This window comes from Melanotaenia boesemani, chromosome 23, assembly GCF_017639745.1.
Source record: "Melanotaenia boesemani isolate fMelBoe1 chromosome 23, fMelBoe1.pri, whole genome shotgun sequence".
In the NCBI taxonomy this organism is placed as follows: domain Eukaryota; kingdom Metazoa; phylum Chordata; class Actinopteri; order Atheriniformes; family Melanotaeniidae; genus Melanotaenia; species Melanotaenia boesemani.
Window position 1 is genome coordinate 4,910,349 of NC_055704.1, and position 21,534 is coordinate 4,931,882.

Consider the following 21,534-nt stretch of genomic DNA (forward strand, 5'->3'; position numbering starts at 1 on the left):
ATTTTTATCTTCTGTGTTGTTTATTTCATGTTGTATCACAGCAGCTTCCTGCAGGGTTTAGATAAATCTGGGAGTTCAGGGGATAATGAGGTTTTATCCTGCAGCTGGATGAAGGCAGCAGAGTTCAGTCACGAGTGCAGCCATAACAAAAAGCTGAATGTCTCCATGGCGACGCCACTGGCTGCTGCTTCATCACATCTCAGAGAGAGAAGAGAAACAGCCATGATGAACGGGACTCCCCTTTAATCTGGAACGCTGGGAGGGAAAAGAGGCTCTGTTCAGTTCTTTGTTCCTGACTTGGGCCTGATGCTCATCCTCTAACCCCTTCAGCTGTAGGACAGAAAAATCTAACAAACATCATGACAAAGACTCTTTAGAACGAAACCAGGTCACCCGACACATCCTATTTCTGCAAAGACTTTTCTACTCAGGTCTAAACAGGGATCGGGTCAGAGCTTCATTTAATCAGGAAAAACCTTGTCCTGACCAAGACCAGACCGGATCAGATCAGAGCAGACCACATCAGACCAGACCAAACCACACTTCCAGGCCTGATCTAATGGTTCATTTTTGCTCCCTTTATGTGCTTAAATCTGAACGTCTGTCTTCCCACTGCCCACATACTCCCAGTGCAGGCTTTACTTCAGACTTCCTAATTCACATCAGACCTCCTCCTAGTTGAGCTTTAGGGGTTTTCTGTCCATATGTCCAGACAAGGTACCATCATAGATGTACCATCATAAATGACAGTTAATCGGCAGTTTTTTTCTGTAACCTGTAAGCAGTTTTGCTTACAGGTAACAATCTGAACCTAGCTTCCTCTGAGGACAAGACAAACTGAGACAGGAAGTAGCAGGTTGGCGAACTGACCATTGTCATTCTCATAGATGTAGGAGGATGGTCTCAGGGACACACCGCAGGAATCACACTGGAAACACGACCGATGGAAGAAGAAGCCTTCAGCACTGAGACGCTCCATCACATAAACCTTCTGATCACAGAAGAAGCACACATGGCTCAAGGACACCTGGACGGACAGAGACATGGAACACTGTAAGACACCTGGATGGACAGAGACACGGGACACTCTGTAGGACATCAGGAGAGACATTGAAACGGGACACACTGTAGGACACCTGGACAGACAAGAGGTCAAGTGAGGAAATCACTGAAAGACAATAAAGCAATGAACATATAGGATATGATGAATATTTGGGCATGAAAGACATATAGAACACGAAGGACATGATGGACATGAAGGACTTCTTGGACATGAAGGAAAGGCAAGGCAAGGCAAGGCAGTTTATTTGTATAGCACATTTCATGTACAGGACAATTCAAAGTGCTTTACATAAAACAAAGATATTACAGATATTTAGAATAGTAAAAGGCATCAACACATAATCACAATAAAATAATAAATTACATTAAAATGATTAAAAGCAAGATAAGTTAAAAAAAAAAAAGTTACCGTGCAGATTTCATGCATAGGCACATGAGAAAAGAAATGTTTTTAACCTGGATTTAAAAATGTCTATATTTGGGGAAAGTTTAATCTCCACTGGCAGTTTGTTCCATTTGTTTGCAGCATAACAGCTAAATGCTGCTTCTCCATGTTTAGTCTGGACTCTGGCTTGGACTAGTTGACCAGAGTCTTTGGACCTAAGAGCTCTGCTAGGTTTATATTCTCTGAACATATCACAGATGTATTCTGGGCCTAAACCATTCTGGGATGTAAACAATCAGAAGGGTTTTAAAATCTATTCTGTGACTGACTGGAAGCCAGTGTAAAGATTTCAAAACTGGTGTGATGTGTTCAGATCTCTTAGTCCTGGTTAAAACTCTAGCAGCAGCGTTCTGGATGAGCTGCAGATGTTTAATGCTCTTTTTAGGAAATCCTGTTAAAAGACCATTACAGTAATCCAGTCTACTGGAGATGAATGCATGGATGAGTTTCTCTTGGTCTTTCTGGGAAACTAAACTTTTAATTCTGTTGATGTTTCTGAGCTGGTAAAAAGCTGTCTTACTGACAGCTTTGATGTGGCTGCTGAAAGTCAGATCTGAGTCTATCAACACTCCCAGGTTACGAACTTGGTTGGTGATTTTAAGAGCCCGAGTCTCCAGGTGTTTGCCAATGCTGACCCTCTTCTCTTTGCTACCAAACAGAATAATCTCAGTTTTGTCTTCATTTAATTGTAGAAAATTCTCCCTCATCCAGGTGTTTATTTGCTCCAGACACTGACACATTAAGTCTATTGGACTGCAGTCATCTGGTGACAGAGACACATAAAGTTGTGTATCATCTGCATAACTTTGATAACTAATGCTATAGTTCTGTAATATTTGACCCAAAGGGAGCATATACAAGTTGAACAGAAGAGGTCCAAGGACTGACCCCTGGGGGACTCCACAAGTCATGGCCACTCGCTCGGATTCATAGCTGTCGATCGTAACAAAATAACTCCGGCCTTCTAAATAGGACCTGAACCAGTTAAGGACCGCTCCAGAAAGTCCAACCCAGTTTTCCAGCCTGTGCAACAGGATTCTGTGATCTACAGTATCAAACGCAGCACTGAGATCCAACAGAACCAGGACTGATACTTGACCAGAATCGGTATTCAACCTAATGTCATTTAACACTTTGACCAGAGCTGTTTCAGTGCTGTGATGAGGTCGGAAGCCGGACTGAAATTTATCAAGATTTCCACTTTCATTTAAAAAGTCATGAAGCTGGTGAAATACAACTTTTTCAATAATCTTGGAAATAAAAGAGAAGTTAGAGACAGGTCTATAGTTGTTCATTATAGAGGCGTCTAGAGTCCTTTTCTTTAGGAGTGGCTTAATAGCAGCTATCTTTAGTGACTTGGGAAAAATGCCTGATGCCAGTGAGCTGTTAACTATCAGTAGGAGATCACTTTCTACTGAGGTAAAAAACTGTTTTTAAAAAGTCGGATGGTATCATGTCCAGAGTGCATGTTGCCAAACTGTTTCTTGTAGGACTTTTAAATTCACCATTTTAAATTGCGACATGACAGCAGAATTGTTTCCGGGTTTTAGACACAGACTAGTTTTCTTGTGTGACTGTGTGGAATTAATATTTTGCCTAATTGTTTTAATTTTTTGGCTAAAAAAGTTTGCAAATTGGTTGCATTTCTCAGTGGAAAGGAGCTCAGGGCTTATCTGTTTAGGAGGATTAGTAAGTTTTTCAATCATAGCAAACAGAGTGCGAGAATTGTTGTCATTCCTGTTAATCATTTCAGATAAATGCAGCTCTCTGGCCTTGCACAGCTCATTGTTATAGTTATGCAGGCTTTGTTTGTACAACTCATAGTGAATTTGAAGTTTATTTTTCCGCCATTTCCGCTCAGTTTTTCTGCATTCTCTTTTTAGGCTGGTAACCACAGTGGTGTTTTTCTATGGTGTTTTCTGTTTGCTCAAGTTGCTCTTGATTCTTATCGGTGCAACAGCATCCATTACATTCAAGATTTTCAGATTGAAATGATCCAGGAGTCCATCAACTGACTCTGCACTGGTTGTTGGTAACATAGCTATGGCCTCCACAAACTTAGCACTTGTTCTTTCATTAATGTACCTCTTCCTAACCGAGGAGCAGGTTGGTTGAACATTCTGAGTGATCAGTAAATCAAACAAAATACAAAAATGGTCAGACAAGGCCAAGTCAGTGACAGCTACAGAAAAAATTTCCACACCCTTTGAAATAACCAGGTCCAGAATGTGACCTCGAATGTGGGTCGGTTGTTTTACATGCTGCGACAAACCAAACATCCAATGTGGAACAAAATTCCTTGACATTACCATCCATCATGTTATCTATGTGAATGTTAAAATCCCAAGTTAAGATGAAATGGTTAAAATCAGTAGAGATAACCGACAATAATTCAGAAAATTCATCAATAAAATTTGCACAATGTCCTGGACGTCTGTAGATGATTAGAAATAGGATTTTAGGAATGCCCCTTAAAATAAAACTAAGATATTCAAAAGAAGTAAAATCACCAAATGAAATTTCTTTACACTGGAATGAATCTTTAAATAAGGCAGCTTCTCCTCCCCCTTTCCTCCCGTTACGACATTTATTCATAAAACTAAAATGAGGGGGTGCTGTTTCATTAAGAACTGTAGCACTTGTGTCTTCTGTTAACCATGTTTCTGTCAGAAAAAGAAAATCTAAACTGTGAGAAATGATGAAGTCATTAACTAACAGTGACTTGTTGGACAGAGATCTAACATTTAGTACAGCTAGTTTTATGAAGTTTACACTGGTCTCTGTTGTATTCTGAGTTATACAAGGTACAGTTAACAGATTAGATCGATTCACCCCACAAACTGACCGTGTTCGATTCCTTATTTTACTAACACAGGAATCCTACTGGGTCCAGGCTTGATCTCAGAACAGCTGTCAGTAGTAGCAAAACTACAGCAAGGACCCTGAACGCATCATGGCATGTTATCTTTGTTGAGAATTCTGCTGCTCTGTGAACCTCCTGCACCTCCTCCCGTGCCCTGGTCTGCCAGGACAGATGATCTAAGAGGAGGATGAGGAGGGGGGGGAGGGGGGGAGGGGGGGAGGAGCCCTGTATTTCTTGGTAGATGGTGGTCTCTGGGGTTCAGACCTGGATAGAGACATCCTTTTAAGACCTTGGGTGATGTGGAGAAGAGGGTCTGGTGAGGGGGAGAGCTGGGAGTTGATCGCTTCTCTGCTGTGTCCTTCGCTCTTATCTGTACACTCATGTTTGGGTTTGCCGTCCCAACAGCATGACGCAAGTGTGCACCAAGTAATCTGCATCCAGTTAGAATTGGATGCACACCATCAGGTCTGAATCGCTCCTTACAGTTCCAAAAGATATTGAAGTTATCAATGAACTTTATTCCATGGGTGATACATGCATTTGATAACCATGTGTTCAGGCCAAGAAGTCTACTGAAAAGTTCAATCCCTTTACCCGCTGTAGGAATGGGTCCTGAAATGTAAACATGGTGTGCTCCCAATTGACACAGTCTCTCCAACAGCAGAGAAAAGTCTTTTTTCAGGATCTCAGAGCCAATTTTCCTCCTCAGAATATCAAAAGACCCTGTGTGGACAATAATCTTCATACCATCTGGATGTGAAGACAGAATGGTCGGCAACATCTCTGTCAGTTCTCTGACTGATGTATCAAAAAGTGTTAAATTTTCCGTCTTTGCCATCCTCACATGCTGTTATAGAGTCCCCAATCAGAATTGTGTCTATTTGTTTTTGTGTGGAGGCGCCGATAGCTTCTCTAGTCCTCCTGTTTGTGGAATTTTGGCCTCTCCTCCTGGTCTGGTTAGCCCTGGGCTGAGTTTTAGGGCTATTTCTTGAATTTTGATATATCCTTGCATTACATTCATCATCATTCATTTTAATATGACTCAACACATCATATTTATTATGCAGTGAGACTTCAGGTGGTGGAGTGAGTGCTGGAGCTTTAAATTTCCTGCTGGATTTACCTCTGCGGCGAACAACATCAGACCAGGTTCTTGCTGGGGTTGATGACTTTGGTCTGGCACCAACAGTGTTCCAGAAGGAGAGATCAGTCTGATGGTCCGGTTTGGGATTTTCCTCAGCTATTCCAATGTCATTTGAACACATCCAGGGAAGTGTATCAGCCAGGTCTGTAGCGGGAGGCTCCACATTCGACATGCCTTCGCGTATGAAGATGTGACTCAATCCATTTGACAACTCAGTAGCTTGTACAGAAGCTACTACAGAGTCAATAAATTCTTCATTCACACGAATGTCTTGCAGTGTTTCAATCCTCTTCTCCAACTGTGTTATCCTCAAAGAAAGTTGCTCACACTCAGTGCAGCTCACTGATACTGCAGGGTTAGGAGACATCATTCCACTAGTTCTCCGATGGCAATCAACTAAATTTATCAAAAAATATATTCGTTCCAGTGATTTATAAGTGACCAGGAGTCCTTGTTCCTAAATTTCTTGCCGGTAAAGATAAGAAAAAAGAAGAAAAAAGAAGAAAAATGCAAGCAGAAAGGAGAGCAGAGCAGGAAGCGTCCGCACGGCAGCAAAACAGGAAGCAGAAATGAAGAACATGCAGGACCTGAAGTACATGAAAGACATAAACTTGAAGAACATGAAGGACATGATGGACATGAAGAATATAAAGTACGTGTAAGACATGAAAGACATGCAGGAAATGAAGGACATGTATAACATAAAGAACATTAAGGTCATGAAGGACTTGATGGAAATAAAGAACTTGAAGGACATGAAGAACATGAAGAACATGAAGAACATGGAAAAAATGTAGGACATGAAGAACATTAAGGACAAGAAGAACATGTAAAACATGTAAGTACACGAAAACATGAACTTTAAAACATGAAGGACACAATGGACATAAAGAATATGAACTTGAAGAACATGAAGGACATGATAGACATGACGGAGATGAAGGACATGAAGAACATGTAGGACATGAAGGACTTGAAAGAGATGAAGGACATGAAGAAATTAAGGACTTGACGGACATGAAGAACATGTATGACATGTGTTCTTCATGTCCATCAAGACCATGAAGGACATATAGGACATGAAAAATATGTAGGACATGAAGGACACAAAGAACATGTAGGGCATGAAGACATGAAGGACATGAGGAATATATATGACATGAAGAATATGAAGAACATAAAGGATGTGATGGACATGAAGGACATGAAGATATGTAGGACAAGAAAAACATGTAGGACATGAAGAACATGAAGGACTTGATGGACACAAAAGACATGACGAACATGAATTATTTGATGTACAATAAGAACATGAAGGACATGTAGGACATGTACCACATGAAGAACATGAATAATTCAAAGGATTTGATGGATATTAAGAACATGAAGGACTTGATGGACATGAAGGACATGAAGATATGTAGGACAAGAAAAACATGTAGGACATGAAGAACATGAAGGACACAATGCAGATGAAGAACATGTAGTACATGACAAACATGATGAAATTGATGGACATGAAGAACATGAAAGACATGAACATCATATAGGACATGAACGTGAAGAACTTGATTGACACAAAAGACATGAAGAACATTAATGATTTGATGGACAATAAAAACATGTATCTGCTAAGCCAATGAGCTCACTACACCGGTGAGACAGACAGTCAGATGGACTGGTGGGACGTAAGGACAGGTCACAGCTACAGACACAACTTCCTCCATCACTGGTTTTCTGACAACAACATAAAATTTCTCTGATGACTTTACCCCCAGCACTTTTCTTCATGTGGTACATCCACAATGATCCATGATAACACCTTTATTTATCACATTTTCACCATAAAAAGGTCACTATCACTACTAAGAGACCTCTATTTAGACCTGGAAATGATTATGAAACCACTTCTTGTCAAATTTTCCACCAATCAGAGAGCTTAAATTGATGGTAATGTCCAAACGGGAGCAGCCAAAGATCAACCAGTGAGCAGAAAGTTCTATGTGTGTTTGAAAAGAAGAAAAATAATGCTCCTCTATGGCTGGAATAAAGCCAAGATGACGTTTCTGATGCAGGGTGGCACCACAAAGCAGCTGAGTTTGAGATAAAATACTGCAGTTTTTGTTTCAGAGTCAGGACAGACACTATGGAAGACCATATGGTCTGAGACCAGCTCGTCTTCTCAAAAGGAACTATTCGCAGATCACATGAAGACATGAGAGGCCGCAGGGATACAAGGACAGATGCAGCCAGAGACCACAAACAACTACTGAGTCCTCACTGGAGACTCTTAAAGACAGACAGGACAGACTGGAACAGACATGGACAGACCAGGACAGACTAGGATTGACTAGGATAGACCAGGACCAACTGGAAGAGGCCAGGACAGACTAGGCTAGACCAGAACTCATCAGGAGAGACCAGGAAATACTTGGATAGACTAGAATAGACAGGGACAGACAGGTCTAACAGAGAGCTCTCAAGGGAATTCAGGTACCTGCTCGTCTCTGCTGGACATGTTCTGAGACTTGATCCTCTCCTTAAAGCGAAAACTCATCTGTTCCTGTTGAAGAGTCCGTTTCTTTGGGGGGAGACAGGACAAGGACACTGTTAGACTATCGATCTGGTCTGGACTCAGGGAGGTGCAGAAGACTAAAGATGCAAGACACTCAATGGATATTTAAACCAATCAGAAAACGATTGAGGCCCCTTTATTGTGTACATGATGGTCTGAAGTCAGTCTGATTCTCTGACCAGCAACGCCCCCTAGACATTTAAAGAGACATATACACGATGCATCGGCTACTGGAGTGCAAGAAGCATCGCTGCCATCTTGGAGCGGTCACTACTCAGCCAACCTACACAGCAGCTACAGATGAAAGATGCCAGAGCTCTGTGCAGCATTTTCTTCTAATCAGTGGATCATTGAGAGCAGGAAACGGGGAATTACTTTTCCCCAGTAAGACTGAATGTAAATAATAGTTGTATTTAGTCGCTACAGTAGTTACTGTCCACCAGCAAAATCATGCTGGTTAGGCTCACTCAAGTTTAGTGCTAGATATTAAAATTATGTCATGAAAGTAAATCTATAGAACTTTAAAAAACATACCTGGCCAGGTTTTTGAGTATTTTATATGCTGGTGTGAAGAAGCCTTCCTCCGAATAATGTCACAAAAACAAAGTATGTTTGCACTGATTTTAGATAACCATCCCCAGTTCCCCAGTGTAGTGTTATTAATAACCAGCCAGTTATACTTATATTAAATCTGTCATTTCCTTTTTACTCATTTGTTGCTATGGAAACCTTGCCATCAAGAAAAAGAATTCCCTAGGGAGAATTGTGTGCATAGCATCTAAAGCAGTTCAGGTGAAATTCAGCAGCCTGGATGATGTATTTAACATCAGGATAAAGAGGAAAGTGAAGACAGAAAGCATCCCTTCGTGCACCTTCATCTAGGCTCTAAATGCTGTGGAGAGGAAGAGGTAGCTGCTCTGTGCTGCAGATACTTTCCACCTCTATTTATTAGTTATTTATTTTTTTGTGTACCTTGTTTTTAGATGGATATATCAAGAAGCTGTTCTACAAGGAGACGCGTGTACACATCTTTCCCAATTTTGCTCCAGAAGTGGCGAAGAAGCATGCAGCTTTCACGGAGACGAGGCAGCTCCTCAAAAAAGTCAAGGATGTCAAGTTTGGACTTCGCTTTCCAGTTACATTCCACATCACCTTCAAAGAGGAGGAGAAATCCTTCGCTGACCCCGAACTGGCCGTATCCTACATAAATGTTTATGTACTCATTAATGGGTACGCAAGTGTTTGGATTGAATGACAATATTTCATTGCCTGTTATTGTTTGCAACTAAAGGATGAGTGAATATGTCATTTTCTGTTCTATGCTGCATCCTGCTATATAAGTTTAGAGGTTCACAGTTGGACCAGACTTAATATTATGTGCAATATCTCAATAGGTGTTAAATATGGCTTTTTGGGCACTGCCAGATTACGCAGTTTTCTTTGACACTTTTTCTGACTACACTGAATAAGGGACTGATTTTGAACAGCAAAGTGGATACTGCTGCTGCCTATTTGAGTATCTGCTGTACACAGTTTGAGTAGTTTGCACTGCAATTTTTAAATTTTTTTTTTTTTTTTTTTTTTCAGCTGCTTGCGGAACTTTGGGACTGTTTAGGTTTGGGAGACCTAAAGTGAGTTTTGACTTTCAGCTGGAGGGTGTATGCAGTTAGTGTGTGTGTGTGTGTGTGTGTGTGTGTGTGTGTGTGTGTGTGTGTGTGTGTGTGTCCTGGCTGACCTTAAATTCTTAAAACCAATATCGCTTTTCTCACAGAAACACATATGAGGGGAACTGGGTGTATTGGACTGAAGAGAGGTTGGGTGGGACAGGTTTATCATTCAGCTTTTCAGGGAAAGGCTAGAGGGACTGGCATTTTAATCAGCAAGTCAGTACAATTTACTCCATCTGAAACTATATCTGATCTTAATGGTCGTTTTGTTATTGTGGCGCAAACTTTACGATCTGCCTGTAACATTAGCCTGTGTCTACACCCCTAACTGGGATGATTCTAAATATATGAATAATTTTCTGTCAACTATTTCATACCTGGATACTCATTAACTTGTATTAGCAGGTGACCTAAATTGTGTAATTTATCCCCTCTTGGACAGATCATCCACTCGCATCATCTCTAAATCTAAAACAGCTGAATACATAGAAAGCTTTTTGCAGTCCTGTGCTCTGATTGACCCATGGAGATTTCCTAATCCCACCCAGAAAGAATACTCCTTTTTCTCACCTGTACACCATACCTATTCATGTATAGACTACTTCTTCATACATAAAACATTACTGTCCTTTGTAAAATCCTGTGACTACACTAGCATGGTTATATCTAACCACGCTCCTGTGACGCTGGTTTATAACCTCCCCAACCATAAACTAAACTGATTCAGATGGCCGTTCAGCTCTCTTCTTTTGGCAGATGAATGTTTTGTTGCCTCCCAAATAGACATATTTTTACAAACTAAATTATACGCACGTTGAATGTTATTATTTACGTCCGGTAATCCCGAGCATGTGCACTACGCTGGAGGGCAAAAAACTCAGCTTTCGTGATGACCAAAACATTGTAGTGTACAAGTATATCGTCATTTTGACCAAATCTGTTCACATAATGAAAACTAAAGATTTAGGTATTACTAATTTAGATCATCTTTGTGCATTTGATCGCGACAGGTACAGTGCAAAGCTAACTGTATTTAGCGAAAAGCTTACAGACCCATTTAAAATAGCTGGCGATCTATGGGTTGACAGTCCTCAGAAATGACCGCCAGTTCAGTATGGCAATATCTACAACTACCTCATTAACACGCCAGGAATTTATACAGCAGAGGCGATGAAGGCATACAAGTCACCAAATGGCTATAACTTCTTTGTGTCTGGACATGTAGGGCAGATATTGTACCACAGCAATGAACACATGAACGTAGTGTGTTTCTTAAAGTGTGCCGTAATGCCATCGCAGAAGATAACCGACAAGAAACGGAAGCATCAGGTGTGGATCTGCTTGGAAAAATTAAAAGGCTACGTAGTGTCTGCCCACTGCACATGCAAAGCAGAGTAAGAATTCATATCCAGTTGCATTCTCCTCATGGCTGTTATCCACTGCTTTCGGCGTTTTACATCCGCTGGAAACCTATTAAATTTGACATGTCTGTCCTTCTTTCGTCTATTTGTGCAGGCTACAGCTCTACACGCGTTAACCATACTGATTTAATAATATTTCAGGGCGAGATTTAGATTTAGCGTAACTTGCTGTCAACTTCACGTCTTCTGACAGTGGAGGGCACCGGCTTTTTTGCCCTCCAACTGGAAACTGGGTCAAAGAGCAAGTGGGCGTGACGTCACTTGTCAACGTGCTTATATAATGAAACTTTACCATCCCCTCTCTGGGAGATCCTTAAGGCCTTTTTAAGGGGCCACATCATTTCCCTCAATGCTTCTATTCATAAATTTCGAACGGCCAGACAAAGATATAATTGATCTCATCTCTGAAGTTGACAAGGCCTATGTGAATGCCCCATCCTCTGAGTTGTATAACCAGCGTGTTGTACATCAGGCTGAGTTTGACATGCTTTCAACTGGTCAGGCTGAGTGACCAATGTTGAATTCTAAACATAGGTTATACGAATACGGAGAGAAACCAAGGCTCTTGCTTATAATCTCAGGCATGTCACCACTACACATGTAAAAGATCAAATTTTTGGGAATCTGAGTCAGGAATACTATCAGACCCAGAGGATATTAACAGACTGTTTTGGGAGTTTTATTCTAATTTATATACTTCTGAACCTCCCACTGATCCGAGACTAATAGACAGCTTCTTTGAAGGTTTGGAAATCCCTGCTGTGGAGGATAAGTTCAGGGACTCCCTAGAATCACGCCATTCTGTGTATACAAAGTGGGAAATGTCCAGGCCCAGATGTCTTTTCAACTGAGTTCTATAAGAAGTTCTCTGAAAAGTTAGGCCCCTTGTTTAAAGATGTATTCTAGTGTAAATTTTATCAGCCATTTTTAAATTTAGTCTCAAGTTTTATTCCAGTTTCAATCACGCTTATTAGTTTTTATCACATTTAGTCAACCTCATCTCGTTTTTGTTTAGTCAAGTTTTAGTCGACTATAAGTCGAGCATTTTAGTCTTTATTTTAGTCCAAAAAAAACATCATTTTGTCTAGTTTTAGTCAACAAAAACTGTCAGCATTTTAGTTTAGTTTTACTCAGGACAATTATTTTACCCTTTTACTTTTTTTGTCAGTAAATAATATTGAACATTGTTAAATGAAGTTTAACATTAATAAACTACATTTAACAATCCATTTAAAACTCACTTAAAACATAACTATCATAGTTTATGCAGAAATAATTGCAGCATTTTTATGTTTACATGCATTTATTTATATGAATATTGATGCAAATTTAAATCAAATGTCCTTGTTGTGGTAACCTGAAGACAAACAGAACAGCATTTTATCTCACCAAATAAATACATTGGGATGCAAACTCCTAGAGCAGTGGTTCCCAACCTTTTTTAGCTTGGAACCCTATTTTTGATATGGCAAAACATTTGTGACCCCAAACATTCAAAACACAGACAATTGTACTTACTTTTATACCACATTTAGGCTATTTCATGTATGAAAATGTAGGTTAAAGTTGTTTTGAATTAAGTGTGGTGTATGATTTTATTTTATTTTATCTAGATGATTTGTTTTAGTACATTTTAATTTTTAGTTTGCATCCATGTGAAGCTGCCCAGGTGTTTGAAGTGCACTATAGTTCGCTTGCAGCTCCTAGATTAGCTCATACTTCTGTCTGCTTTAATTAAAATTGCAATCCAACTGAAAACAAAGTTCCCCGACCAGTATAACGTATCTAAGTTAGCATAGATTCAACTTCACACACAATTCTATCAACAAGTGGCCATGGTCGCTGGATGCTAAGAAGCTAATGTAAGTTAGCCAGCCACACACAATATCAACAAGTGGCTGCAGCTGAAAGCTGTGTGCTGCTGCTAGGACCAAGCCTCTTCTGGGTGCTTTTAGACGGGGGAGGGGTCTGTGCAGGACTCCACATTGAAAAGCGTAAACTGTTTATTCACGTCAATCTCCAAAGTCTCGTACCAGAAAAAGTTTTGTGGGGGAAAAAAAAAAAAACTCGCTAAAAATAGCGCCAAAGTCACTAAGTTGGCAGCACTGAGGGGGTGTGTCAGTGTGTGCGTGGTGGATAGACAGAGGAGAGAGGGTTTCAAAAAATCATATATCATTTTCGTCCAGTCTTTGTTCATGAACTAAAATGTCCATAGATTTTAGTCCAGTTTTTATTTAGTGAACTACATTTTCATCTCGTCTTCATTAGTCCACGAACATGCATTCTGTTTTAATCCCAGTTGTTTATTAACGGAAATTTTAGTGTCGTGTTGTCTAGTTTTTCTCCAATGAAAAATGTGCATTGACGAAAATATTTTTGTTTAGTTTTCGTTAATGAAATTGACACTAATGAATTCAATGACAGCTTAAAATCTCAGTGTCTCCCACAGACACTACATCAGGCTCCTATATCTGTTCTTCGAAAAAAAGATCCTTGTAACTGTTCTTCCTATTGCCTAATTAGTCTTCTTAATGTTGATGTGCTAGCTCTTCTCTCGAATCTGTTTTGCCTACCATTATTGCATCTGACCAAACTGGATTAATAAAAAAACACATGTATTCTTCAACATCAGGCGTGTGTTCAATATACTTTACACATCGTCTCCGTCTCAGTGTCCAGAGGCACTTCTAGCCTTGGACGCTGAGAAGGCATTTGATTCTGTTGAATGGAATTATTTGTTTTATCTTCTCAATATGTATAGACATATTTACAACAGTCAGGTTTATCAAGTCTTTGAATATCACAAACAAGGTAGAAAAAGAGTTACCTATCATGGTAAGTATTGAGGATACAAACTCAACAGGACTGGGAGGTACTTAACCAATAATATATGTTTCAGGGAAGACAGACAGACAGACAGACAGACAGACAACTTTATTTATCCCCGAAGGGAAATTGCGTTGTTACAGTAGTCCAGTGTCATACGTGGCATAAACTATGAATAAAAAATAGAAGTAAAATATACAATATAAGTAAAGTGGAATAGAAGTAGAAATAAAATAAAGATAGAAATCCAGAGTGGAATAAAATTAGAAATAAATAAAATATGAATACAGAGTGGATTGGCAGATAAAGTGCAGTGGCAGTAATAATGAAACTAGCTATCAGATATTAATATGTCAATATGACTATGTAAATAAAGGATGTGCAAAGATGATACAGAATGTTGGATGTGCAAAGGATACAAATATTGTATAATTATATGATATATAATATCAATATGATATATAATATCAAGCGACAGTTATAGGTTGCAGTAAGTTCAGTGGTTGGCTTAGTCCAGTTGTGTGATCATGGCTTTGGCAGAGGTGGATGAGTTATGGAGTCTTATTGCAGCAGGAAGGAACGATCTCCTGTACCGTTCCTTAGAGCAGCAGGGTTGGATCAGTCTGCTGCTAAAACTGCTCTTTAACTTGTCCAGTGTGTTATGGAGGGGGTGGGAGGGGTTGTCCCTGATTGCCAGCAGTTTTGCCAGCATTCTCTCCTCCACCACCTCCTCCAGGGTGACAAGTTTAGAGCTGACAGCAGACTCTGCCTTTCTGATCAGTTTCTTCAGTCTGTTGGCGTCCTTTGCCTTGATGCCCGCACCCCAGGACACTACAGCAAAGAAGATGGCGCTCTCCACAACAGACTGATAAAACATCTGCAGCATCTTATTGCAGACGTGGAAGGACCTGAGCCTCCTTAAGAAGTAAAGCCGGCTCTGCCCCTTCTTGTAGATGGCGTCAGTGTTGGTGGACCAGTCCAGCTTATTGTTAAGTGTGACGCCTAGATATTTGTATGAGTCCACTGAGTCCACATCCGTCCCATTGATGCAGACAGGAGAGGGCAGAGGCTTGTTCCTCCTAAAGTCCACCACCATCTCTCTCGTCTTCGCCACGTTCAGCAGTAGGTGGTTCTCCCCACACCACCTCACAAAGCGGTCCACCAGGTCCCTGTACTCTGCCTCCCTCCCCCCCTCCACACATCCCACAATGGCCGTGTCATCAGAGAATTTCTGCAGATGACACGACTCAGTGCAGTACTTAAAGTCTGATGTGTATGTGGTGAAGAGGAAGGGAGACAGCACAGTTCCCTGGGGGGCCCCAATGTTACTGATCAGACGATCAGACACACAGTTCTGTAATCTCACAAACTGCGGTCTGCCCGTCAGATAGTCGTCTACCCAGGCGACGAGGGGAGCACTCACCCACATGTCCAGAAGTTTGGCCTTCAGCATTCCAGGCTGGATGGTGTTAAAGGCGCTGGAGAAGTCGAAGAACATGATGCGGACTGATGTGTCAGGTCTATCCAGGGAGGAGTAGGCCCTCTGCAGCAAGTAGATGATTGCATCATCAACCCCAACATGGGGCTGATATGCAAACTGGAGGGGGTCTTGTGATGGGCCCACCAGTGGCCTGAGGTGCGCCAGAACCAGTCTCTCCATGACCTTCATGGTGTGAGAGGTCAGTGCTACTGGCCTGTAGTCCTCCAGTGCAGTAGGACGTCCTTTTTTGGGCACTGGGACCAGGCACGATGTTTTCCAGAGCACTGGCACTGTCTGAAGGCGTAGGCTCATGTTGAAGAGGTGCTGGAGAACTCCACAGAGCTGACCGGAACATGCTTTCAGCACATAAGGGCTGAGTCCGTCCGGTCCAGCGGCTTTCCTCTGTTTGAGTCTCTCCAGTTCTCTCTTCACCTGGCTGGATGTGATGTGGAGTCCAGACTGGGGGGTGGGGGGTATAGCAGGTTCTGAGGTGGATGTAAGCAGTGGGCTGGGGGGTGGAGGTGACAACAGAGGTGCGAAGAGGTGTCTGCAGTCGGAGGTGGGGAAGAGCTGTGGGGGCTGTGAGGAAGTCCTGGGGGCAGGAGATGAGAACGGGTCCCAGCAGGTGGTGGTGTTGGTGGGGTGAGGTGGGGAGTTGTTGTATTGAGATTGAGATGCAGAAGAGGGGCTGCCAGTGGAGGAGGGGTTGGAGTTGAACCTATTGAAAAACATGTTCAACTCGTTGGCACGTTGCCTGTCCCACTCAGCTGCACCCCCACCTCTCCTCTGAAAGCCTGTGATCTCTCTCATCCCCCTCCAGACGTCCCTGATGTTGTTGTCCCCCAGTTTGTGTTCAAGTTTTCTCCTGTAGTTGTCCCTGCTCTCCCTTATGCTATGTTTTAGTTCCCTTTGTACACGCTTGAGTTCAGCATGATCCCCCGATCTAAAGGCTCTCTTCTTCTCATTAAGAAGGATCTTCAGGTTGCTGGTAACCCACGGTTTGTTGTTAGGGTAGCAGCGAACCTCTTTTGTGGGGATGGTGTTTTCAATGCAGAACCCAATGTAGTCAGAGACACAGTCCGTCAGGCCATCGATGTCCTCACCATGTGGTTCATACAGCGCATCCCAGTCCGTGGCCTCCAGCGCTCCCCGCAGTGTTTCCATGGCCTCAGGAGACCATTTCCTCACTGTCCTCACTGTGACTGGGTGCTGTTGAACAACAGGCTTATATGATGGTGAGAGCAGGACTAGGTTGTGGTCTGACCTGCCCAGTGGTGGCAGGGCAGTGGAGCTGTATGCATCCTCAACATTTGCATACAGCAGGTCCAAAGTCTTATTTTCACGGGTGGTGCATGTAACAAACTGGTGGAAGGTTGGAAGAGTGGATGAGAGAGACACATGGTTAAAATCACCTGTGATGACGATGAAGGCCCCGGGGTGTTTCGTCTGTAGTCCCGCAGTTACAGAGTGGATGACGTCACACGCTGCTTCTGCGTTACCAGATGGTGGAATGTAAACAGTTATGGCGATAACACTGGTAAATTCCCTCGGCAAATAATATGGGCGAAGTCCGACGGCGACAAGCTCGATGTCCGGGATGCAGAGCTGCTCTTTAATGGAGACATGACTGGGGTGACACCATCTGTTGTTTACGAACACGGCGAGGCCTCCTCCTTTCTTCTTGCCGGTCGCGGTGGTGTCTCTGTCGGCTCGGACTGTCTGGAAGCCGGGGATGGTGATGTTAGAGTCCGGTATCTGGTCGTGCAGCCACGTCTCTGTGAAACACATAATACTGGACTCTCGGTACTCCCTCTGTGTCCTGACGAGCGCTTCCAGTTCATCCACTTTATTTGCCAGTGATCTAACGTTACCAGTGATGACTGCAGGGATGTAGGGCTTAAACTTTCTTTTCTTCGTCCTCCGTTTAAGCCCTGCTCTGCAGCCTCGCCGTCTCCTTTTTAGCTCCTCGGGTATGTAGGGCCTCTCTCCAGCCGAGAGAGCCGGGTGTCCCAGGGCCATCAGCTGGTCGCGCGTGTAAATAATGCCGGTGGAGATGTAGCAGGCATGGCTCCCAGTAATCAGGAGAGATCCAAGTGCAATTAGAAAGAGTAAAAAATGTGCAATCCGTATGAAAAGCATCTCACTGTTGTGCGTGGTGATGATGCGCAGGACAGTGTAAAAATAAAGATTAAAAACACACAAAAAACGCAATAAAATACAATAAACTAACACAACTGCGTGGAACTACTGCAACAGGCTGCCACTAGGACGGCGCCATCTTGAACATAAGACCACAAAAAATTTAACTATATTAATCTAGGAAATCCAGAAAGCAGAGAGGATGATATTATGGGCCCAATAGATTGCATGTAGGGATCCCATATTTTGTAAAAAGCATCTACATTAGAGTGAAGCATAGATGAAATATATTCAGAGGGGATGCAATCCATAATAATATTATGCCATGATTTATTTGTCGGAACATCATTTTTGGCCCAAAAACGTAAGATATTTTTCCTGGCAGCAAAAGTCAATATATTAAAAAGTCTGTTGTGTTTATTATTAATGATTTGATCATCCAAAAGACCAAGTAACAAACAAAGCGAAGTCAACCGAATGGAGACACCAAAAATAGTGTTCTGTTCGTTGACAATATTAGACCAGTATCATTGTAACTTAACACAAGACCAACATAAGGGAGTGTTAGCAGCGTCCATTTTGTTCTTAACAACAGGTATTATGTGGACACGATATACACTTCTGAACGGAATAGATTTGGCACGATTACATACTGAAATTTTTGTAGCCTGAGACCAAACTTCCTGCCATTCTTTGTTATCAATAGCAATATCCAAATATTTTTCCCAAGCTTGTTTGGTAGCTTGTGATGTGAAAGAAGGACTAGAGTTTAGGGCTCTATAAAAAGCAGACAGGGCCTTCTCCACATCTGACATAGTATTATTAGTCATTAAAGTAGTATCTTTAACAATAAAATGCTTGATTTACAGGTATCTATAAAAGTCGCCCTGATTAAATAGACCATATTGCTGTTTTAACTGCTGAAACAATAGTAAGATCTGGTCCTTGAATAAATCACCTAATTTCTTTAACCGTCAGGAGTAACATACCTTAAAACCCTGGTCTTTACAGCCTGGGAGAAAATTGGGATTTTCAAAGATAGGAGTAAGAGGAGATGTTAACTTGGACCGATCTTCTATAGAACAGATAGATCTCCAGGCTCTGATAGTAATAAAAGTAATAGGATTAGAACACAGCTTCTTGATAGCTTCAGGATTATTTATAAACAAAAGATTCCACAGGGGACAATTAGACTGGAAGGATTCAATGTCATACCCAATATTCGGTACCTTTAATCCTCTAAATCTCATGATTTGCCATTTGTAATTTAGACATCTTCAAACGATGCTTCCTTTTGCTCCAAATAAAAGAGATCAGCTAACCTTCCAGCACCTTAATAACCGTACTACATAATAAAACAGGAATCATTTGTAAAGGATATGACAATCTGGGTAATATGCTCATTTTAATAAGAGCTACCCTTCCCAGCCATGCAAGTGGGAGATGGGCCCAACAATCCAGATCTGCCTTTATAGTGTTTAGAAGAGAGGGGAAGTTAGACATAAACATCTGAACAAAAGTAGGTGTCACATATACTCCTAAATACATGAAACCGGAAGGAGACCAACAGAATGGAAAAGGCATGGCTACATCTGGAATATCTATTAACAATCCCAGAGGCATGGCCACAGATTTTGCCAGGTTAATTTTATATCCCAAAAATATACTAAATAAGGGAATAACTTTGATCAAGCAAGGAATCAAAATCTTAGGGTGGGATAGATGTAATAAAATATCATCTGCATATCAGGTAATTTTATGTTCTACATCCCCGACAGTGATACCAGCAATTAAAGTATTTTGCCTTATTGCTTGGGCCAGCAGTTCAATAACAATATCATAAAGCAAAGGACTAAGAGGATCACCCTGCCTATTCCCACGATGAAGAAGAAAATGATCCGATTTCAGCCCATTAGTCAAAACTACTTCAGTCGGCATATTATATAAAACCTTAATCCACTTTATAAAATTATCACCTAAACCAAATTCTTCAAAAACATAAAATAAATGCGACCATTCAACCTGGTCAAATGCCTTTTCTGCATCAAGAGACAATATGAGAGCCGGGACCTTACTGTTTTGTGATAATTGGATAATATTAAGGAGCCTCCTTATATTATCATAGGAATTCCTACCCTTAATAAAGCCTGTTTGATCCTCCTTAACAATGTAAGGCAAAATCTTCTCTAAACATAAGGCCAGAATTTCAGAAAGCAATTTCAGGTCAGAATTAAGTAATTCTATCGGTCTATATGAAATACAACTATCTGGACTTTTCCCATTTTTAAGGGGAGATATTAACCTCCCTAAGAGACTAAGGAAGGATTCCAATTTCAAATGATTGATTATACATACACAGCAGAGGGTCTAGTAATATACCAGTAAATTCCTTATAGAACTCACATCCAAATCCATCTGGCCCTGGTACCTTGCCAGATGACATGGAGTTCAGGCCAAATAGAACTTCTTCTCTTGTAATGCAGGCATTTAGTTTTATTTTTTGATCCCCCGTAATTCTAGACAGCCTTAAATCTGCAAAAAAGTGACATTAAAATAAGGGCATCATGTCATCATGACATTTCAAAATGTTTATTAATAGTCCTGGTATCGAATACTCTTATACCGTTAGAGTCAGTAACAGAAACTACACTGTTAAAAAAAATAAAGGGAACACTAAAATAACACATCCTAGATCTGAATGAATGAATCTTCTCATTAAACACTTTGTTCTTTACATAGTTGAATGTGCTGACAACAAAATCACACAAAATTATCAATGGAAATCAAATTTATTAACCCATGGAGGTCTGGATTTGGAGTCACACTCAAAATTAAAGTGGAAAAACACACTACAGGCTGATCCAACTTTGATGTAATTTCCTTAAAACAAGTCAAAATTAGGCTCAGTAGTGTGTATGGCCTCCATGTGCCTGTAGGACCTCCCTACAACGCCTGGGCATGCTCCTGATGAGGTGGCGGATGGTCTCCTGAAGGATCTTCTCCCACACCTGGACTAAAGCATCCGCCAACTCCTGGACAGTCTGTGGTGCAACGTGGCATTGCTCTGTGGTCACCACCTGCAGAACCACTCCTTTATTGGGGGTGTCTTGCTAATTGCCTATAATTTCCACCTTTTGTTTATTCCATTTGTACAACAGCATGTGAAATTGATTGTCAATCAGTCTTGCTTCCTAGGTGGACAGTTTGATTTCACAGAAGTGTGACTGACTTAGAATTACATTGTGTTATTTAAGTGTTCTCTTTATTTTTGAGCAGTGTATAATCTGAGAATCCGCTTTCTTTTTCACTAAACCAGCAAAGTATCTTCCTGGTTTATCCCCAAATTTGTAAAGTTTCTGTTTAGTAAATTTAAAGGCTGAATAATTAGCGGATTGGAGTAGGTGGGGAGTGGGGGGAGGGGGCCAATGGCACCCTGGTTCCCGGGGTGTGCGGCTGGAACATCGGGGTGTGTGCTGGCCTATGCCGGGTGGCTGTCTGGGGGGGCCTGGTCCTCCTAGGCATGTTGCGGGCCCTCTGCCTTTGGGGGGTGGGGCGGCCGCCTCTGGGCTCCTGGGGCCCTGGGCCCTTCGCTTGGGCTGCCCTGGGTGGCCGGTCCCTGGCGGGGCCGGCGGCTGCTGATCTTGGCCCACTGGGACCTGTGCCCCGGGACCATGGGGGTCTCTTGCTGGGGCTCTCCTCAGCCACCCTTCGGGTGGGGCTGGAGTCATCTTCGTGGTGGGGTGGCTTGGGTTGGTGCTCCGGGTCTGCTGCTGAGGGCCCGGGCCTCTGGCCCTGGTCTGCCTCTGGCCTCCGTGGAGGCGTGGTCTCATTTGCATGATCTCACTCATCACTCTTCATCACTGATCACTCTTTGTTTCTCATGCTCTGCATGCTGACACAGTCACTGAGTTG

General features: G+C 41.9%; 1 protein-coding gene across 5 annotated transcripts in view; it reads right to left on the reverse strand.

Annotated features, from left to right (window-relative positions):
• LOC121634654 (F-actin-monooxygenase MICAL2-like) overlaps nt 1–21,534 on the reverse strand; it is a 66,932-nt gene that overhangs the window by 12,673 nt on the left and 32,725 nt on the right. For 2 of the 5 annotated variants that reach the window (XM_041977475.1, XM_041977474.1), the window contains exons 17-18: nt 8,012–8,095; nt 871–1,027 (exon numbers count right to left, since the gene is read on the reverse strand). In XM_041977475.1, coding sequence (XP_041833409.1) covers nt 871–1,027; nt 8,012–8,095 — 241 coding nt within the window. Of the gene's footprint in view, nt 1–86; nt 348–870; nt 1,028–8,011; nt 8,096–21,534 lie in introns of those variants that run through there. The other 3 variants (XM_041977477.1, XM_041977476.1, XM_041977478.1) reach the window with 2 other exon arrangements.